This window comes from Oncorhynchus mykiss, chromosome 13, assembly GCF_057628025.1.
Source record: "Oncorhynchus mykiss isolate SJ-2025 chromosome 13, ASM5762802v1, whole genome shotgun sequence".
NCBI lineage: Eukaryota > Metazoa > Chordata > Actinopteri > Salmoniformes > Salmonidae > Oncorhynchus > Oncorhynchus mykiss.
The window spans coordinates 71,948,712-71,971,626 of NC_143034.1; the positions used below are offsets into that span (position 1 = coordinate 71,948,712).

Below are 22,915 nucleotides of genomic sequence, written 5' to 3' on the forward strand. Positions count from 1 at the left end.
CACAATCCAACACACAACCAAAACAAACAGAAAATGCATCTAGTGAGTTTGTAGAGTCACCAACTCTATGTAGTCATTGCGTGCAAGAAATATGGGACTAAATACTAAAGTTTTGACTACTTCAATACACAAGTCAGTTTTTCCCAACTCCGGTCCTCGAGTACCTCCGGGGAAACAGTTGGGAAACACTGCTCTAAGTGAATTGGTCAGAATACTTAAAGACTTCTACAAATGGGGGGACTAGATACATAACGTGCTTTCATTTCTAAACTGTGAACCAAATGTACAATTGTCGCTTTACTGTCAAAATACATGAGGACTGTATATGCATTTATATTCCCTCGACTCAGTCTCCCTGCTTCTGCTCCTAACCTGTCATATATATATATACATATATATATATATAATCAATAGGAGCTAAGGTTGTGTGTTTATACCTCTATCTGGTCCAGAAGGTTGTGTGTTTATACCTCTATCTGGTCCAGAAGGTTGTGTGTTTATCCACCAAATTCACTTCAATATTCACCACCAACATTGACCAATATCAGTCAATGCTAAAATTAAATGAGTGTCTAAACCAAAGCTTTATTTCTCTTGAGAAACTCTGGCCTACTGTACACAGACAGACGGGTGTGTTGTGGTTACTGTTTGAAGCAACACATATTTAACAAACTAATATTTACAAAGTATTTGATCACACTTAACAACAAATTGTATCCTATTCAAAGTCAAAAGCATTTCACATAACTGCACTAACATTACAGAACATGGATGTACAGTCACAGGAATATAATCTAATCATCTGATGTATTAATGTCCATATCTGAAGTCATGACCACTGTCAACCGCATCAAGTCACACGGTTGTGTGTGTGACTGTTGTCATGGAGACCCAGGTGTTCCTCCAGGACCGAGAAGGCTACTCTACCTGGCACAAGGACACTGAGCAAGGGTTACAGCTACCTAGTCCAAAAGCTGGATAGAGGGGCTCAGTGAATGTGGTGTGGAATGTGTACATATGGGTCAATGTTTCAGAGAAGACCGTGTAGAAGGACAGAGTGCCGGCCGGCCAGTCCAGATACACTCCTATTCTGTGCCTAGAGTGGTTCCTAAAGGGGGGGAATGTAATATCTGCGCCATTATGACAAAAATGTGTTTTGTACTCCATACACCAGGACTTGTCATTGTGTCCAATGACAACGTCATTGGAGATGCTGCCTTTTCTTTTGATTCCTTTGTACGTCACTCCGAGAACAACGTCATCAGTTGACTCCGTTTCCCAGTAATGGCGCTCAGTCAGAGCCTCTCTACAAAGAACCTGAAAAGCGTCATAAAATCTCTCTGGGTGATCAGGGTACGGCTGTTTCTTAATCTCATATCTCACCACTCTGTTTCCTTCAGACAGAGAAAGGTGTTTGTTTGCTGTGTTTGGGTCCAGTGTGAGATCACAGGCATCTGTAGACAAGAGGTGAGAGGAGAGGATCAGCTGGATTAAATCAGGAGTGTATTGTTACCAGGGCTGTCAAACTGTTTTAAAACTATGTTTATGTGTAGTATAATACATTATTATGTAACATGTCAAGTATAATGTATTCTTACACTTCTTCAGCAGCTCCAGTTTCACCCAGCACTCATCGTTCTGGTCAATACTGTGCGAGAGGCAGGAGAACAGATAGTGTGAATATACTCAAAGGTCTTACTAGAGTATCTTGCATTATTTTCATCAACTGCACTTACTTGATGTTCAGTCTACAGGCTGGATCTTCCATAGTAGCAGAGAGCATCTTCACTCCTGAGTCTCCTGGGTAATTGTAGCTCAGGTCCAGCTCTCTCAGGTGGGAGGGGTTTGACGTTAGTGCTGAAGCCAGATAATCACAGCCTTCCTTTGTGACTCTACAGAACGGCAGCCTGCAAAGAGAGGTAATGACGATCATTGGCACATAAATCCTGCTTTTGTAGCGATGAGACAAGATAGTAAAACAATTGGATACCACGAAATTGGGGAGAAAAAAGGGTAACAAAAAAAAAGTGTGGACATGGAACAAAAAGTTCAGACCCACTTGTTTATTTATCAAAGTTGATATATCAATGGGGATTAAAACATACTGACACGGAAACTACACGCCAAGAGAAAACCTGGTTGTACATTTTTTGAATGGAGCATGCTTGTTTAAGATGGTGAGGAAGGCACTTTTAAAGAATAACCAGGCGTCCTCTACTGACGGGATGAGGTCAATGTCTTTCCAGGATACCCCGGCCAGGTCAATTAGAAAGGCCTGCTCGCAGAAGTGTTTTAGGGAGCGTTTGACAGTGATGAGGGGTGGTCGTTTGATCGCAGACCCATTACAGATGCAGATTGAAAACAGCAGAGGTGTATTTGGAGAGCGAGTTATTTAGGAGGATATCTATGAGGGTGCCTGTGTTTACGGATTTGGGGTTGTACCTGGTAGGTTCATTGATAATTTGTGTGAGATTGAGGCCATCAAGCTTAGATTGTAGGATGGCCGGGGTGTTAAGCATGTCCCAGTTTAGGTCACTGAGTAGCACGAGCTCAGAAGATAGATGGGGAGCAATCAATTCACAGATTCTGGTTAGAGCCAGTTTGCGCTGTTCTATGAAGTGAGTAGTACACAGCGTTGTACGAGATCATCAGTTTCTTGCCAATTTCACGCATGGAATAAGCCATCATTTCTCGGAACAAGAATAGACTGATGAGTTTCAGAAGAAAGTTCTTTGTTTCTGGACATTTTGAGCCTGTAATCGAACCCACAAATGCTGATGCTCCAGATACTCAACTAATCTAAAGGCCAGTTTTATTGCTTCTTTATTCAGAACAACAGTTTTCAGCTGTGTTAACATAATTACAAAAGGGTTTTCTAATGATCAATTAGCCTTTTAAAATGATAAACTTGGATTAGCTAACACAACGTGCCATTGGAACACAGGAGTGATGGTTGCTGATAATGGGCATCTGTACGCCTATGTAGATATTCCATAAGAAATCTGCCTTTTCTAGCTACAATATTCATATACAACATTAACAATGCACACTGTATTTCTGATCAATTTGATGTTATTTTCATGGACAAAACAATTGCGTTTTCTTTCAAAAACATTTCAAAGTGACCCCAAACTTTTGAACGGTAGTGTACGTACATACTATATATATATATATATATATATATATATATATATATATATATATATATATATATATATATATATTAGCATGGGTATATACAGTGCCTTGCGAAAGTATTCGGCCCCCTTGATCTTTGCGACCTTTTGCCACATTTCAGGCTTCAAACATAAAGATATAAAACTGTACTTTCGCAAGGCACTGTATATATATTAGCATGGGTATATATATATTAGCATGGGTATATATATATATATTAGCATGGGTATATATATATTAGCATGGGTATATATATATTAGCATGGGTATATATATATTAGCATGGGTATATATATATATATTAGCATGGGTATATATATATTAGCATGGGTATATATATATTAGCATGGGTATATATATATTAGCATGGGTATATATATATTAGCATGGGTATATATATATTAGCATGGGTATATATATATATATATATATTAGCATGGGTATATATATATATATATTAGCATGGGTATATATATTAGCATGGGTATATATATATATATATATTAGCATGGGTATATATATATATATTAGCATGGGTATATATATATATATATTAGCATGGGTATATATATATATATTAGCATGGGTATATATATATATATTAGCATGGGTATATATATATATATATTAGCATGGGTATATATATATTAGCATGGGTATATATATATTAGCATGGGTATATATATATATTAGCATGGGTATATATATATATATATATATTAGCATGGGTATATATATATTAGCATGGGTATATATATATATATATATATATTAGCATGGGTATATATATATATATATTAGCATGGGTATATATATATATATATATATATATATATATATTAGCATGGGTATATATATATATATATTAGCATGGGTATATATATATATATATATTAGCATGGGTATATATATATATATATTAGCATGGGTATATATATATATATATATTAACATGGGTATATATATATATATTAACATGGGTATATATATATATATATTAGCATGGGTATATATATATATATATTAGCATGGGTATTGAAATATACTAGAGGGTGGATAACAATAAAAACACTAATATAAGAAGTGGACAGTACATGTTTTGTTTTTGGTCTGAATGTGTACATTATGATTTTTCTCTGAACTGTATGTGAACCCCTCTGCAATCTACTGGCACTAATCATTAAAACTAGGACTTCAACCAGGCTGTCCCTATGCTCTTTGCTCTCTTTCTCTCTTAAACTGCTAGCACAAAGCCTCTGTGAAAATGTGGTTTTTCACAAAAGAGCATGAAAAAAATATAAACTGGCCCAGCTCTACATAATTCAGCAAGGATGTGTGCAACTACCACACATTATAGGTATTACCAAATACCTTTCAATTCACATTCCTTGCAGAAATAACTACTTGTAAACCTTTTAAAACATCCAGAAAGACAGTGGTCTTAGAAGGGCATTTATACTTTAAAATACATATTGTATGTGGATGACAAAATTCTGCAGTATTTTAATGTCCTTGTTTCATATTTTTTTCCTTACCTCCAACTCTATATATCCAAGTGACCCTATGAGGACCTTGGGGATCAGATTTATCATTATACCCATTGATCAAACGTATAACAGACAGACACTGCTCAAAAGGAGTTGTTTGTGATATCTACACTCAGTTGCCACTTTATTAGGTTCATCACCCTATTCACGAAAATAAATTGCTCCTACATACACCAAGTCCAGTGGTCTTGGCTTCCTAGACACTAAAGCATGCAGAGAAGTATTCTGGTATTCTGTTTGAACTTTAGAATGTGCAAAATGACAGCAGTCTGTGATGGTCTTTTGTAACTCAGAAAAGTTCCAAAACTGTTTTTTTTTATTTTTATAATTCCAACACAGCTTGTATTGACTGTAAAAAAAACTCCATGTGGACATAAAAACATGAACACTCCATCTCATCACATTCCAGAATGTGTTCTGGGAATACCCGGGGTACTAAACATTTGGCTGTAAGTGTTGAACAGTTGAATCTCTTACCTCAGGAGATGGTACCATTCAGCTTGTCTGGGGATGACAAAGAAGGACTTCAACAAAGCCCAAATAGAAAATGATTGGAAGGGGGCTCTTTGCTGTTAAATTAGAGACATATAAATAACTGTTGTGCCTTTTAACTACTTTATAATGTGGAACTGTTGCACTAAAAATGCAAACATTGATTTGGCATACAATTTAAGATTGCAAACATTGTCTGACTTCATATAGAACAAATTGCACTTGAAATTAACATTTCTTTAAAGATATCGCAAATAAATGCATATTTTCACTTTTTTTCTGCAAAAATCACTGAATTAGTTATTGATTTCTTCATCTTTAAGGGCAATATTTGAGATTTTATGTATTTCTATCAAATCGAAACTGTAATTTCTACTTAAAACAAAAGTATGCTAGACATTTATAGAATAAATCATACCTAGTTTGATGATTATGACATAGTCAGTGAAAACGTTATTAATTTATACTGCTTTAAATGGCATTTTAAATATTATGTATTTCTATCAAGCCAACTGGAATTTGTACTCAAAACAAAGGTTGTAAAAGTGTGTTAGACATTTATAGAATAAATCATATCTAGTTTGATGTTTCTGTGAAAAACAGTGAATTAGTTATTGATTTTTACATTTTTAAATGGCTTTTGGCGAATGTCTGATGAATGTCTGTTGAATGTCTGTTGAATGTCTGTTGAATGTCTGATGAATGTCTGATGAATGTCTGTTGAATGTCTGTTGAATGTCTGTTGAAGGTCTGAATGTGTGAATATAAAACCAACTTTACCTCGGTCAGTTTGTCAGTGTCAAAGTAGCCTGCCATTTCGATCATTTGTGCGGTATAAAATAAAACGTTTCTGCCAAAGTCTCAAGTCATGTAAAATGACGTAGAATTGCATGAAATGCGTTTATAAAAGGCCCAAGTTTTACCCGACCAAAGGCTACTAAACATGTTTACAGCAGGGTTGAAATGTCAAGGCTTTGTTCCCGCTTTAACGGGAAATGCATTCACGTTAAACGCTGCATGTCAGCGGAATCGGAAATGACCTTCACATTTCTTTCAAGGAATCTGTAAGGCTTCAGTTTGAATAGAGCCCTAGATGACACCAACCATGGATAAGTAGCCTAATGTCGCATGTCTTTGGGTAAAAGCCATAGTAAAAGTTGACGGGAGATTGTGATGGGGCAGATAAAAATTCTCTTTGGGCCGATACCTTAGAAAGAGTTTGTTGGATAGAGAGAAATTACGTCCTAATTTATTCAATTAAGCTCATATGTATATGCAAATGAGTTGTTATTTTCAAATGTTATTATTCAATCAATATAATAACAAAACATAGAAAAGAGAGTAGCCTACCAACCTCAGAGTCTCCAGTTTACAGTGGGGATTCCCCAGTGCAGTAGACAGCAGCTTTACTCCTGAATCCTTCAGGTCATTGTTACTCAGATCCAGCTCTCTCAGGTGTGAGGGGATGGTCTGAAGAGCTGACGCCAGTGCTTCACAACTTTGGTTATTGAGATTACATTGATAGAGCCTAAATGAAAAGAAGAAACATATGAAGACAGAACCTCCCCAGTCCCTGCCAGCCACCATCACGATTGAAACTGTTTTACTCAGCGACCTGTTCAGTTGGATTTGGCCCAAATCTTTTATCCTGTGTCCCAGATCTGTTTTAGATCCATGCATCGTTTTCTCCTATATCAGCTGTTGAACTCTGTAGCTGTCTTAAAATCAACATTGGCCTCTTAATGACGTCCCTGTTAACCTGCTATGTTGACCTTGCTCCAAGGAATATGTACTTAGTGGTATAACCTCCCCCTGATCACTGCCTGTCCACAATGTCCATGGGATGTTTTAGAAATACTCCATAATATTTCTTTAACATTGAAAGTGTGGAGTTGATTGTGGAGATCAGTGAAAATAATCAAGCTATATTTTTTATTTATTTTATTTAACCTTTTTTTAACTAGGCAAGTCAGTTAAGAACAAATTCTTATTTTCAATGACGGCCTAGGAACAGTGGGTTAACTGCCTGTTCAGGGGCAGAACGACAGATTTGTACCTTGTCAGCTCGGGGATTTGAACTTGCAACCTTTCGGTTACTAGTCCTTCAAGAAATACAAACCTGAGAACAAGAAACATACTGACCTCAATTTCTCCAGTTTACAGTGTGGACTTTTGAGTCCAGTGGAGAGCAGCTCCACTCTTAAATCGATCAGGTCACAGTGAACAATGTCCAGCTCTTTCAGATGAGAGGAATTTGAGCTGATAGCGGAGACTAGTACTTCACAGAAGTCGTCTGTTAGTGTATTTCGATTCAGCCTGTACACAAGATTTATTTCATTTTATTATAACATGCATTTTGCTTGTAATTCAAAGATCCCAACATGCTAAATCAAAACGCCTGCATTTATTTAGTAAATCAAACAACCCCTGACAAAGAAATTAATGACTTTGAATTCACAGTCCAAATCGATGAACTAACAGAAAAACTACTGACCTCAGTATCTCCAGTTTACAGTGTTGACTCCCTAGTCCAGTAGAGAGTACCTCAACTACAGAATCCCGCAGTGTGAAGTTACTCAAGCCCAGCTCTCTCAGGTTGCAGCTGAGAACTGTTTTTATAGAGGAGACCAAATTATCACGTTCCTTTTTTACGAGTCCATTCCCGCAGAGACTGCAATTGCAGATATAATGCATTTTAAGGCAGCTTGTTTCATCAACACATTGAGGCAGATTGTTTTGTGAGACATGCTATTATATCTTGTGGACAGATGCACGTAACATAACTGGTATCGATGCCAGACTGGTGCGACGACTAATGAGAAAGTTTGTTTCGGTGTGGCATTAGCACATGGTTTGCAGTAATATGTAATCTTGGACACCCAGAACTAAAATCTTGCATAATTGCATCAGATGCTCGATTAATGCCGCATTCACGTGCTAGTCAGAAGAAGGAAACTATTACATTTCCGACTTGCTAACTAATTTGAACGCGGCACGCGTAAAACTACAACCAGTTAGCAAGTCAAAGATTTCAGAGTTTCCTAGTTGCGACTAGCACGTGAACAAGGCATAAGTAAATTTGAGGCAAATGTTTGCCTAAATGGTCATTGTAGTGACAAAGAAAATATTAACACATACAAGAAAGAAAATGTTACCTCATCATTCAACGGCACTTGCTGACATAAAATGTATTTTTCTATTTTAAAAAATCAAATAAAAAATCTCTTCAATTACCTCAGTGCTTCCAGTTTACAGTCTTGGCTAGACAGTCCCGTACAGAGCACATCCACATCTGAATCCATCAAGATTGAATCTATCAGGTGCAGTTCTCTCAATGGTGAGTTTGGTAACTGGAGAGCTGAGGCCAACGCTGCACAGTACCATCTATCCAGATAAACGCCTTCAATTCTGCAGAAACAGAGGAAAATTACATTTAGTCTACATTTGAGTCATTTAGCAGACTTACAAGAGCGAATAGGGTTAAGGGCCTTGCTTTTGACCTAGTCAACCTTGCGGTTCCTGGCCCATCGGTCTTAACTGCTAGTCTTAACTACCTGCTGCCCTAATTATTCCTGTGAGGATTTGGATCTCACAAAAGTTCAGTGTTTGAAAAAGCATCTACTTTCTTTTTTTCCGATAGAAATAAAAGCATTTTCCATGCACTGTAATTTATAAATTGACAAGTGCTAGGTAAATGAGTAATCCATTTGGAGAAAGGGATTGTAAATACACAGTAATTGTTTTAAGATTTTTCTTTATCATCCCTGGAGAGTGCCAAACATTCAACTTGAGGCCCCCATAGTGCCAAACATTCAACTTGAGGCCCCCATAGTGCCAAACATTCAACGTGAGGCCCCCAGAGTGCCAAACATTCAACTTGAGGCCCCCAGAGTGCCAAACGTTCAACTTGAGGCCCCCAGAGTGCCAAACATTCAACTTGAGGCCCCCAGAGTGCCAAACATTCAACTTGAGGCCCCCAGAGTGCCAAACATTCAACTTGAGGCCCCCAGAGTGCTAAACATTCAACTTGAGGCCCCCAGAGTGCTAAACATTCAACTTGAGGCCCCCAGAGTGCTAAACATTCAACTTGAGGCCCCCAGAGTGCTAAACATTCAACTTGAGGCCCCCAGAGTGCCAAACATTCAACTTGAGGCCCCCAGAGTGCCAAACATTCAACTTGAGGCCCCCAGAGTGCCAAACATTCAGGCCAAAAAAGCATGACGTTAGAACGTCTGCACCATTAAAGCTGGAGTTCGTTCTTGGTGAAACTGCCACGTGCTTCTGGGATATTACAACAACAAAGAAGTTACTTCAAACAACGAACACTGTTTTGTTCCCCCCAGAACACTCTGCCGGACACTCCTCTCCTCCGTTTCTTAAACAAAACAAAAACACTGATAAAGGTATTGGGGTGAACAGTGGCGCTGTGCGGATTCCAGTTTTAAAGGGGAAATCCAGTAGAAGTTGACAGTTTTCAGTTGAGAAATTATATTCTAGGGTTGGAAATTATTTTTTTACTGTTTAAGTAGCCAGGGAAACTAATTGTTCTCAATTTATGATTGAACATTTAGATTTTTCTCCCTGACTGTGGTGCTATTTACCTAAATTATTAGGATTTTCTTGTGATCACAACAAAACTACTTATTTCGCTCAAATAGGGATATCATTCAATTGTGTTTTCTTTGAAAAGATGTGCCTGGCTAAGAAAATAACATTCAGTTAAGTAGCCTACCTCTCCTCTTATAGTTGGGCGTGCAAGATCAAGTGGGCCGAGTATACTCTGGGGTCCCATGTGCCCGTCATCTCACACCTGTGTCTGAATTTTATACAAATATTTAAAGAAATCATTTTGACAGTAACCCTCCTTTTTAATTTCCACATGTAGCAAGCGTGGTGTCCAATCTACATGGGTGGTAGGTGAATCAGACAATATTGTTTTCATGCATCTAATTGCTGCCTGCCTCTGCTTCCTCAGTTAATTGGCTATCAAGTTTTTTTTTTAAGTTAGTGAATCAGGTCGGACTCGGTTGGAGAGTGAGTGTGTTGTTCAAAATGGATAAACAAAAGGTAAGACCAAGTTGTGCACAAAAACAGCACAAAAGCTTTATCTGATCAAGGTCGTGCCATATTACCAAAGATAACCACATCATGGGGGGGGGGGGGGGGGGGGGGTCCCCAAATGCCGACTTTATGGGGGTCCGGAGAAACTCAGCTACACCAGTGTATATGTTCCATACTAACAGCCATCCAAATACAGACTATACTGATTTCTCAACAGCATGCTTATTGCATTTCAGGTCAAAGAGGTAATGGGTAATGAAAACAATAACAATTCAGTATATTCATTGTTATTTGGTATGTGTGAATGTTGACGATCTTTCTTACATTGCCTTTCTGCAGTTCCTCACAGCTGGAAGAAGTCTGAAAAAACCCTTTTGGGAGGTTTTATATTTCTTCAGGACAAACTCATCCAACACCTTCTCTGACATCAGAAGTACATAGGCCAGTACTGAGCAATGAGCGGGTGAGAGCTCTCTGTCTGCTTCCTTTTCTGACAGATATCTCTGAATGTCTTCATGTAGGGAATGGTCTTTAACTTCTTCAGTCAAAGAGAAGAGATTGAGGCACCTCTCAGGGGAGACATCAATTAGATCCATCTCCTTGAGTATTATCTTCATTTCTTTAACAATCTCTGAACTGTTCTCTGTCTTTGGCAGCAGGCCTTGTAGAAGGCACTGAACGGATTCCATAGACATTCCAAGAAGGAAGCGGAGGAACATGTCCATCTCTCCATTCTCTCTGGACACAGAATTGTACATGGTAATCTCCATCAACTCATCCAAGGGAAGGTCTACAGGCTCGTTCTCCAAGATAGCTTTGAGATATGGTTCTGAACCTTCCATCAGAAAAGACTTGAGGCTCGATGACGTCTTGAGGCTCTTGGTTGTGAAACAGTGGAAAACAAAGAGGGCAGCAATAAACTCCTGAATGGTCAGATGCATGAAGCAATACACCTTCTTTTTGTACACCTTCTCTTCTTTAAAGATTTCTGTGCACAACGCAGAGTAGACTGCAACTTCACTGATGTCAATGCCATATTCATTCAGGTCTTCCTCATAGAACATGAGATTGCGTTTCTCCAGGTGTTCAAACGCTAGCTTCCCCAGCTTCAGAAGGAAGTCTTTATTTGATTCCCAGATCTTCTGTTTATCCCTCTCATGCCCAGGATCCTTTTGTGCCAGCTGTATTTGAATGAGCAGGAAGTGAGTGTACATCTCAGTCAGAGTTGTAGGGATTTCTCCATTCACATTTTCTCTCAACAGTTCCTCAAGAACCTTAGCGGAAATCCAACAGAAGACTGGTATGTGGCACATGATTTGGAAAGTTCTCGATGTTGTAATGTGTGCGATGATTCTTCTGGCAACTTCCCCATTCTTGACCCTCTTTTTGAAGTACTCCTCTTTCTGTCGCTCATCGAACCCTCTTACTTCTGTCACCAGGTTGATGTATCTACGGGGAATCTGATTGGCTGCTGCAGGTCTAGAGGTTATCCATATCAGAGCTTTGGGAAGCAGCTTCTCCTCGATGAGGTTTGTCACCAATACATCTACATTGTGACCTGTCTTTGTAACATCAGTCACCCTCTTGGTATTGAACTTTAGTGGATGTCGCTTTTCATCCAGACCATCAAAGATGAACAGAACTTTGCTGGTAGCATATATCTTTGCATCTTTTATCTCTGTAAGTTCAGGGTGGAAGTCATTTATAAGTCCATGAAGACTTAACTCATCATCTTTGATCGAATGCAGCTCTCTGAAAGGGAGGACAAAGATGAAATCCAAATCCTGATTGGCTTTTCCTTCGACCCAGTCAAGGACGAACTTCTGCACGGAGACTGTTTTTCCAATGCCAGCAATGCCCTTTGTCAGCACAGTTTTAATGGGTCTCTTCTCTTCTTCCTCTTGTCCAGCTAAGGGCTTGAATATGTCATTAGAGTTGATTGGAGTGTCCGACGATGTTTCTCTTCTGGATGTGTATTCAATCTGCCAAACCTCATGTTCTTTATTAACTCCTTCATTCTCTCCCAGCGTGATATAGAGCTGTGTGTAGATGCTGTTCAGGGGAGTTTCTTCCTCTGCAGTGCCTTCAAACACAAACCTAAACTTCTTCTTCAGACTGGCTTTATGTTCCTCTTTAACTCTCTGTATGAGTTCTGTAAGGACAGAGTCAGAATAAAACAGCTTCGTTATTAGAGCATAAGATGAAGAAGAAGTCTTATCCACCTTTCACTCATACGGTTGAGACTGTCTACTAATAAACCACTATAAGGTCTAGTGAGGTGCTGTGGGGGTTTCATGAGACTGTCTACTAATAAACCACTATAAGGTCTAGTGAGGTGCTGTGGGGTTTTCATGAGACTGTCTACTAATAAACCACTATAAGGTCTAGTGAGGTGTTGTGGGGTTTTCATTGAGACTGTCTACTAATAAACCACTATAAGGTCTAGTGAGGTGCTGTGGGGTTTTCATGAGACTGTCTACTAATAAACCACTATAAGGTCTAGTGAGGTGCTGTGGGGGTTTCATGAGACTGTCTACTAATAAACCACTATAAGGTCTAGTGAGGTGTTGTGGGGTTTTCATTGAGACTGTCTACTAATAAACCACTATAAGGTCTAGTGAGGTGCTGTGGGGTTTTCATGAGACTGTCTACTAATAAACCACTATAAGGTCTAGTGAGGTGCTGTGGGGTTTTCATAGTTTTTTTCTTAATTTGTCAGAAGTCAACTAATTATTCACCATTCCTCATCCTACTCCTTTATCAGTAGTCATCTTATTTAACTCATTCCATTCCTCATCCTACTCCTTTATCAGTAGTCATCTTATTCACCATTCCTCATCCTACTCCTTTATCAGTAGTCATCTTATTCAACTCATTCCATTCCTCATCCTACTCCTTTATCAGTAGTCATCTTATTCACCATTCCTCATCCTACTCCTTTATCAGTAGTCATCTTATTCAACTCATTCCATTCCTCATCCTACTCCTTTTGAGTCCACACTTACTTATACTGTATCTATGGTAACATCTCCTATGAATACCCTCTTCATAATGCATTATATGTGCATGCATATGCACAATACACAATGCAATATAACCTATTAGCTCCTATGTCATACATCATAATATGTGCTTATAATTAAAGATGTATTTAGTCTTCTTTGTCTTTATCTTCATATTGTGGTGGTAGTGGATGGCAGTGTGTGTTCCTCGACACGCTCTGGGTCTCTCTGCACTCTGGGGACAGGTAGAATAGATCACCATGCAACTCACTGCAGAAAGAGAGAGGGTTCAACCACAAAACTTTTATTTTAAACACACACACACTCTCTAAAGTAAAATGTTTGACACCTTACCTTTTTTGTGTGTCACTGCATTGTGCAACCTGGGAGGAGTCATCTAGAATTTGAACAAAAAAGGAATATATATGATATTCTCCTACAGTTCTGAAGGTGATTTGATTGAATACAGTATGAATTTAATGTGCAGGTGGATACTTTTTCCTCACAGTTATGTAAAGAAAGAGTTATGTTTTTACCGTTGTTCTGAATGACGTTCTGAGTGATGTTCTGAGTGATGTTGATGCTACCTCCTACTTCATTATTGCTGATCACTGGGGCACATAGATTGCTTCCACCCTCAGCTGTGAGGGAAAACTGGGGATTGAATGCTGGTGAGAACGGGGATTGTAGGCTAGGAAGACTAGGAGAGACAAAGAGATAAATAGAGGTAACACTGGCCCCTGTGTCCTCACCCTTGTACTACAACACAAGGCAAAACCGACAAACCATTTCAGGGAAATTGGTCTCACCTTTGTTGACAGGGCGTTTCTCCACCAATGAGACTGTTGCCCTCTGCGATCCCCCGTTCAGTGTACCCCGTTTTTCTTCTCCAAGACAAACTTTGATTTTTGAAGAAAGTGGTTATGTCCCCATCTTCTCTCCTCCCTTTGGAGCAATTGCTCCCCATCTCTTTCTCTCAAATCTCAATCTATGGAACATGAGTGAACTCATGAAAACATTTTGTTGTATTCTTCAGAAAATGTGTTCTAAACCATACCAAATTAAAGACAATAGCTGTTACCTAGAAAACAGTTACAAATATATTTTACTCTTATGTATTGCAAATCCATTCGAGTTTGATAAATTGTCGAGAACACTTAAACCTTCTGTTCCACCATATCAGTAGCATCTGATTTAAAGGGGAATGGAAACAGTTTAGGAAGTAAATCTAAGCACTAAACATGTTAATTTAACATAAAAACATCTGTATTTTTTGTATTTTGATCGCCGACATGGTTTATTTGAGCTATGGTCAGCGCCATTTTAAATTGCCATAGCAAATTGTCTGTGGTATTGAGCTTTCACTCGGAGAGTGAATTGAAGAGAGTGAGGTCCGGTGCGGACAACGAAGATGGCAACAACAAGTAGTCATTCAAACATGAACTGTATAGCGCCAGGCTATAGGAATTGGCTCCAAAAGAATCCCTTGGTAAACTACCATCAGCTGCCCAAGGACCCACAACTTTTGAAGAAGTGGCTTCATGTCCCAAAGAGGAAGGACATGCCAGCTTGAGCTTGTAGGATGTGCAGACAGCACTTCGCGGAGGCAGACTTTGCGATGAAGGGCACTTTCGATGCGGCAACTGACGTCACCGATTGAAACGCTATTAGCGCGCACCACCGCTAACTAGCTAGCCATTTCACATCCGTTACACTCACCCCCCTTTTGACCTCCTCCTTTTCTGCAGCAACCAGTGATCCGGGTCAACAGCATCAATGTAACAGTATAACTTTACCTCGTCCATACCCGGGCTCGAACCAGGGACCCTCTGCACACATCAACAACTGACACCCACGAAGCATCGTTACCCATCGCTCCACAAAAGCCGCGGCCCTTGCAGAGCAAGGGGAACCACTACTTCAAGGTTTCAAAGCGAGTGACGTCACCGATTGAAACGCTATTAGCGTGCACCACCGCTAACTAGCTAGCCATTTCACATCAGTTACATATAGTTGAATGTAACTTCCTAATTGCATCTGAAGTGTTTTGTGTAACACCGCCCAGCAAATAACGTCAGCAAGCAACTCAACTGCAACTAAAGTTGCAACAGTTTCTGTGTACTCCTGTTATTAGGTAATGTTAGATAGCTTCCACCTCAGATAGTTAAGTAACGTTACTGTAATATATTTTTGTTGACAGATTTTTTGTTGTTGTAATGTTTTATTAGCTCCACCTCATTTAGCTAGACTGAAGTTGACATAGCGAATGTTTGATGAAAAATACATTTCTCTGTCTGTCTGTCTGTCTGTCTGTCTGTCTGTCTGTCTGTCGGTCGACAAAGCATACAAGACAGGTAGCTTGTTGATACCAACTGAAGTTGGGGTTCAGTTTTCTGAACAAAACGTTTGTTTACAGGATGACATCTTCATTCCCGAACATGTTTTCATCCTGGAGGAGACTGCAGGAGGCAGAGGAGGTACATGCAAATCTCTAAGGCTATTGTTTATTTCAAGTTTATGTAGTGATTTTTGAATATACAGTTGAAGTCGGAAGTTTACATACACTTAGGTTGGAGTCATTAAAAATCGTTTTTCAACCACTCCACAAATGTCTTGTTAACGAACTATAGTTTTTGCAAGTCGGTTAGGACATCTACTTTGTGCATGACAAGTCATTTTTCCAACAATAGTTTACAGACAGATTATTTCACTATTAATTCACTGTATCACAATTCCAGTGGGTCAGAAGTTTACATACATTAAATTGACTGTGCCTTAAAACAGCTTGGAAAGTTCCAGACAATTATGTCATGGCTTTAGAAGCTTCCGATAGGCTAATTAACATAATTTGAGTCAATTGGGGGTGTACCTGTGGATGTATTTCAAGGCATACCTTCAAACTCAGTGCCTCTTTGCTTGACATCATGGGAAAATCAAAAGAAATCAGCCAAGACCTCAGAAAAAAACTGTAGACCTCCACAAGTCTGGTTCATTCTTGGGAGCAATTTTGTACCACATTCAGCTGAACAAACAATACTACGCAAGTATAAACACCATGGGACCGCGCAGCTATCATACCGCTCAGGAAGGAGACGCGTTCTGTCTCCTAGAGATGAGTGTACTTTTGTGCGAAAAGTGCAAATCAATCCCAGAACAACAGCAATGGACCTTGTGAAGATGCTGGAGGAAACAGGTATAAAAGTATCTATATCCACAGTAAAACGAGTCCGATATCGACATAACCTGAAAGGCCGCTCAGAAAGGAAGAAGCCACTGCTACAAAACCGCCATAAAAAAGCCAGACTACGATTTGCAACTGCACATGGGGACAAAGATCGTACTTTTTTGAGAAATGTCCTCTGGTCTAATGAAACAAAAATAGAACTGTTTGGCCGTAATGACCATCGTTATGTTTGGAGGAAAAAGGGTGATGCTTGCAAGCCGAAGAGCACCATCCCAACCGTGAAGCACGGGGGTGGCAGCATCATGTTGTGGGGGTACTTTTCTGCAGAAGGGACTGGTGCACTTAAAAAAATAGATGGCATCATGACGGAGGAAAATTATATGGATATATTGAAGCAACATCTCAAGACATCAGTCAGGAAGTTAAAGCTTGGTCGCAAATGGGTCTTCCAAATGGACAATGACCCCAAGCATACTTCCAAAGTTGTGGCAAAATGGCTTAAGGACAACAAAGTCAAGGTATTGGAGTGGCCATCACAAAGCCCTGACCTCAATCCTATAGAAAATGTGTGGGCAGAACTGAAAAAGTGTGCGCGAGCAAGGAGGCCTACAAACCTGACTCAATTACACCAGCTCTGTCAGGAGGAATGGGCCAAAATTCACCCAACTTATTGTGGGAAGCTTGTGGAAGGCTACCCAAAAGGTTTGACCCAAGTTAAATAATTTAAAGGCAATGCTACCAAATACTAATTGAGTGTATGTAAACTTCTGACCCACTGGGAATGTGATGAAATAAATGAAAGCTTAAATAAAAATCCTCTCTACTATTATTCTGACATTTTACATTCTTAAAATGAAATGGTGTTCCTAACTGTTCTAAGACAGGGGATTTTTACCTGGATTAAATGTCAGGAATTGAGTTTAAATGTATTTGGCTAAAGTGTATGTAAACTTCCGACTTCAACTAACTATAGCCTAATAGATGCCTTATTCGTTATCTACCAACAGGAAATAACGGTTAGTACAGCATGCCAAACTGACCCCTGGGTGCCAGAGTGTTCCTGTGCTGCGGTGGAGAAGAGGTCCACTGGGACCATCACTAAAGAACTCGGGGCCCAGCTAGATTGCGCTCACGACCATCAGTATACAACCAAGTCCTGTATACTGATACTGAGTCCCCTATACGCCACAGATGGAGTTGACGGAGAGTGAGATCATTGAAGACCAGAACTCGCTGTGTGAACCTGAGAGCTCAGAATCACAATCATCACAGAGCGAGCCAATATATACTATCAATCACTTTGGGGGAGCGGGCTGGTGTTCTGAGAAGGAGCAGGCCATTCAACAGTGAATTCAAAGATACACCCATCCATAAAGGGAATCGGGGTGGAATTGTTTTTCCACAGATTTGTTTACCCGTTTCAATGGATGTGCTACTTTGTCCCGATCCTGCTGTTTCGACTCTCTCTCAACCTATGAATGCTCAGCTATGAAAAGCCAGGTGACATTTTCTCCTGAGGTGTTGAACTGTTTCACCCTCTATAACCACTGTGGTTATTATTTTGATGTAAAAAGGGCTTTTGTAAAATACATTTGATTGATTGTTTGCTGTGCTGGATGCTGTGTATTCACTAACTGTCTGAGTGATGGGACATTTATAGTATCTGGAACATATTTTGATGTGTATTTAATCTGCATCTTATTTTCTTAAAGTGGGAATCATCAGTACAAACAATAAGTGTTCTCCTTGCTCCTTATTCAGTAAAATGCTGAGGGACGGGGCTGGAGAAATGTAACCACTCACAAATTCATAGACAGAGCTATAGATGCAAGGACTGACCATCCATGATATCAAAATTGTAATCCTGTTTCTGATCTGTTTCCACGACCATGTACCCTGTTCGCTTTGGATAAAGGAGTCTGCTAAATGGCATATATTATTGAAGTCTACTTTAACTCTGCCAACTAGCTGCCCAGCGTAGTTACCATTCCTTTCCAATAGATGGCAGTGGAAGCTGGTTGAAGTCTACTTTAACTCTGCCAACTAGCTGCCCAGCGTAGTTACCATTCCTTTCCAATAGATGGCAGTGGAAGCTGGTTGAAGTCTACTTTAACTCTGCCAACTAGCTGCCCAGCGTAGTTACCATTCCTTTCCAATAGATGGCAGTGGAAGCTGGTTGAAGTCTACTTTAACTCTGCCAACTAGCTGCCCAGCGTAGTTACCATTCCTTTCCAATAGATGGCAGTGGAAGCTGGTTGAAGTCTCTGTAGCGGCAGGGACATGGGATTAGTACGTATTGAAAGTAGTTTTATCTGGTTACGCTTCAACCTGTTGTTTATACCGGACAAGCTAACTAATACTATTTTTACATATGGAAGAAACGACACACTCAGGGATGAGATTCCGTACACCTCGTCCAATTCTCCCTTTTGCCCATAGGGTGAACTGGAAAAATCATAAGAAAAGTTAGTCTGATATCGAAACTAAATCACATAATGAGCACGTCCCATATTTGGTTAGAAAGAGATTTCATGAATCATGATGTCTGCGATTCCAACTCTGGTCGTCTAATCTAAAGGTAAATGTGTTACCATAGCGCCAAACAGCGCTGATGATTAAACATCTTTATAGGATACTGATTATATATATTGAGCACCTACCCACTACAGATATTAACCTTAAACAATTTATAATCAAGCAAAATGTCACCAATTATTTAACTGGCATATCGGCTGCAGACTGGTCGAGAAACCTCTTCTGCCAGGAAGTCCTTCATAACGATTAGTGACACGTCCAATAAATACATCGCCAGACAGACTGACTGGAACCTCTGACTGGATGTAATACAGCCACCATCCAGACAGACTGACAGGAACCTGACTGGATGTAATACAGCCACCATCCAGACAGACTGACCAGAACCTCTGACTGGATGTAATACAGCCACCATCCAGACAGACTGACTGGAACCTGACTGGATGTAATACAGCCACCATCCAGACAGACTGACAGGAACCTCTGACTGGATGTAATACAGCCACCATCCAGACAGACTGACAGGAACCTGACTGGATGTAATACAGCCACCATCCAGACAGACTGACAGGAACCTGACTGGATGTAATACAGCCACCATCCAGACAGACTGACTGGATGTAATACAGCCACCATCCAGACAGACTGACTGGATGTAATACAGCCACCATCCAGACAGACTGACTGGAACCTGACTGGATGTAATACAGCCACCATCCAGACAGACTGACCAGAACCTCTGACTGGATGTAATACAGCCACCATCCAGACAGACTGACTGGAACCTGACTGGATGTAATACAGCCACCATCCAGACAGACTGACTGGAACCTGACTGGATGTAATACAGCCACCACCCAGACAGACTGTCTGGATGTAATACAGCCACCATCCATACAGACTGACTGGAACCTCTGACTGGATGTAATACAGCCACCATCCAGACAGACTGACTGGATGTAATACAGCCACCATCCAGACAGACTGACAGGAACCTCTGACTGGATGTAATACAGCCACCATCCAGACAGACTGACTGGATGTAATACAGCCACCATCCAGACAGACTGACAGGAACCTCTGACTGGATGTAATACAGCCACCATCCAGACAGACTGACCGGAACCTGACTGGATGTAATACAGCCACCATCCAGACAGACTGACAGGAACCTCTGACTGGATGTAATACAGCCACCATCCAGACAGACTGACTGGATGTAATACAGCCACCATCCAGACAGACTGACTGGATGTAATACAGCCACCATCCAGACAGACTGACAGGACGTAATACAGCCACCATCCAGACAGACTGACAGGATGTAATACAGCCACCATCCAGACAGACTGACAGGATGTAATACAGCCACCATCCAGACAGACTGACAGGATGTAATACAGCCACCATCCAGACAGACTGACAGGATGTAATACAGCCACCATCCAGACAGACTGACTGGAACCTGACAGGATGTAATACAGCCACCATCCAGACAGACTGACTGGATGTAATACAGCCACCATCCAGACAGACTGACTGGATGTAATACAGCCACCATCCAGACAGACTGACTGGATGTAATACAGCCACCATCCAGACAGACTGACTGGATGTAATACTGCCACCATCCAGACAGACTGACAGGAACCTCTGACTGGATGTAATACAGCCACCATCCAGACAGACTGACAGGATGTAATACAGCCACCATCCAGACAGACTGACAGGATGTAATACAGCCACCATCCAGACAGACTGACAGGATGTAATACAGCCACCATCCAGACAGACTGACAGGATGTAATACAGCCACCATCCAGACAGACTGACAGGAACCTCTGACTGGATGTAATACAGCCACCATCCAGACAGACTGACAGGATGTAATACAGCCACCATCCAGACAGACTGACCGGAACCTCTGACTGAATGTAATACAGCCACCATCCAGACAGACTGACTGGATGTAATACAGCCACCATCCAGATAGACTGACTGGATGTAATACAGCCACCATCCTGACAGACTGACTGGAACCTGACTGGATGTAATACAGCCACCATCCAGACAGACTGACTGGAACCTCTGACTGGATGTAATACAGCCACCATCCAGACAGACTGACCGGAACCTCTGACTGGATGTAATACAGCCACCATCCAGACAGACTGACCGGAACCTGACTGGATGTAATACAGCCACCATCCAGACAGACTGACTGGAACCTCTGACTGGATGAAATACAGCCACCATCCAGACAGACTGACTGGAACCTCTGACTGGATGTAATACAGCCACCATCCAGACAGACTGACTGGAACCTGACTGGATGTAATACAGCCACCATCCAGACAGACTGACAGGAACCTCTGACTGGATGTAATACAGCCACCATCCAGACAGACTGACTGGATGTAATACAGCCACCATCCAGACAGACTGACAGGAACCTCTGACTGAATGAAATACAGCCACCATCCAGACAGACTGACTGGAACCTCTGACTGGATGTAATACAGCCACCATCCAGACAGACTGACCGGAACCTGACTGGATGTAACACAGCCACCATCCAGACAGACTGACAGGAACCTCTGACTGAATGTAATACAGCCACCATCCAGACAGACTGACTGGAACCTGACTGGATGTAATACAGCCACCATCCAGACAGACTGACTGGAACCTGACTGGATGTAATACAGCCACCATCCAGACAGACTGACTGGAACCTCTGACTGGATGTAATACAGCCACCATCCAGACAGACTGACCGGAACCTCTGACTGGATGAAATACAGCCACCATTCAGACAGACTGACTGGAACCTCTGACTGGATGTAATACAGCCACCATCCAGACAGACTGACTGGATGTAATACAGCCACCATCCAGACAGACTGACAGGAACCTCTGACTGGATGTAATACAGCCACCATCCAGACAGACTGACTGGATGTAATACAGCCACCATCCAGACAGACTGACCGGAACCTGACTGGATGTAGTACAGCCACCATCCAGACAGACTGACTGGAACCTCTGACTGGATGTAATACAGCCACCATCCAGACAGACTGACTGGAACCTCTGACTGAATGTAATACAGCCCCCATCCAGACAGACTGACCTGACTGGATGTAGTACAGCCACCATCTGCTGGGATTTTGTGCTGTATTGCCACCATCTCTCTACAACACACACACACTCCTACTCTATCTGGCAGCATCCCCACTCACACCTGTTAGTTTTGCTACGCAGACCCTCTAGCTGAGGTGTTTCAGGCGGCATATCTGTGTTGTTACTGCTACGAAAACGAACTCTGATCTCGGGCAACGGTCGGCTCAAACATGAACGGCTTCAGTCGGTTTATTGGCTCCCTAACTAACATAATTTCATTCTCTGTAATAAACGAATTCTCAGACTCGGAGCTACTTGGTAAATTCAGCCATTTTTGGGAGTTCCATAATGTTCTCTCCTGCCAGTGACGCAACAATGCCAATATGGCGATTTACAGTTAGCTGGTGTTGTAAATCCTAGTGTTTCCATTCCTCCTTAAGGTGAATCTAAATATTCGGTTCAACAAAGATTTACTTCAGAAGTTACTCCAAAACAAATCGAACATATTGTAATTATTAAAAGAAGATCCTTACCTTTCTGGTAATAGAAATTTACTGCGGTGTGAATGTCATGTTATTGTGTGTGTGAGAGAGAAAGAAAGACAGAGAGAGCAAGAATGAAAGAGAAAGAGAACCCCTATTTTGGCAGGTTGTTAATCCCTATCTTGGCAGGTTGTTATCTTAGACTCAGGGCACAGCAGGACTGTCAGCAAACAATCTCTACGAAGATAAGCGCCGTTCTCAAAAAGTCCCTGTCACGCCCTGGTCTTAGTATTTTGTGTTTTCTTAATTATT

General features: G+C 40.9%; 1 protein-coding gene across 1 annotated transcript; it reads right to left on the reverse strand.

The window, feature by feature from the left end:
* Window positions 1–565: 565 nt before the first annotated feature.
* Window positions 566–22,765, reverse strand: LOC110487422 (uncharacterized). Its single transcript, XM_090194372.1, has 13 exons — window positions 22,655–22,765; window positions 14,089–14,267; window positions 13,816–13,979; window positions 13,634–13,676; window positions 13,432–13,549; window positions 10,602–12,499; window positions 8,451–8,624; window positions 7,711–7,887; window positions 7,359–7,532; window positions 6,571–6,744; window positions 1,737–1,907; window positions 1,599–1,648; window positions 566–1,454 (listed from the first exon to the last, which is right to left on the reverse strand). Exons 2-13 carry the CDS (start codon window positions 14,244–14,246, stop codon window positions 919–921), a joined length of 3,837 nt encoding a protein of 1,278 aa, XP_090050498.1. The 5' UTR covers window positions 14,247–14,267; window positions 22,655–22,765; the 3' UTR covers window positions 566–918.
* Between the last annotated feature and the right edge of the window lie 150 nt (window positions 22,766–22,915).

Bases quoted from the DNA above. Each gene is read 5' to 3' on its own strand.
- LOC110487422 (XM_090194372.1), bottom strand. From the start codon at position 14,246: ATGGGGAGCAATTGCTCCAAAGGGAGGAGAGAAGATGGGGACATAACC. The intron at 8,625-10,601 runs GTAAGAAAGATC...CTGTTTCTGCAG, and splicing joins AGGAACTGCAGAAAGGCAAT to AATTGAAGGCGTTTATCTGG. The intron at 1,649-1,736 runs GTAAGTGCAGTT...CCTCTCGCACAG, and splicing joins GCCTGTAGACTGAACATCAA to TATTGACCAGAACGATGAGT.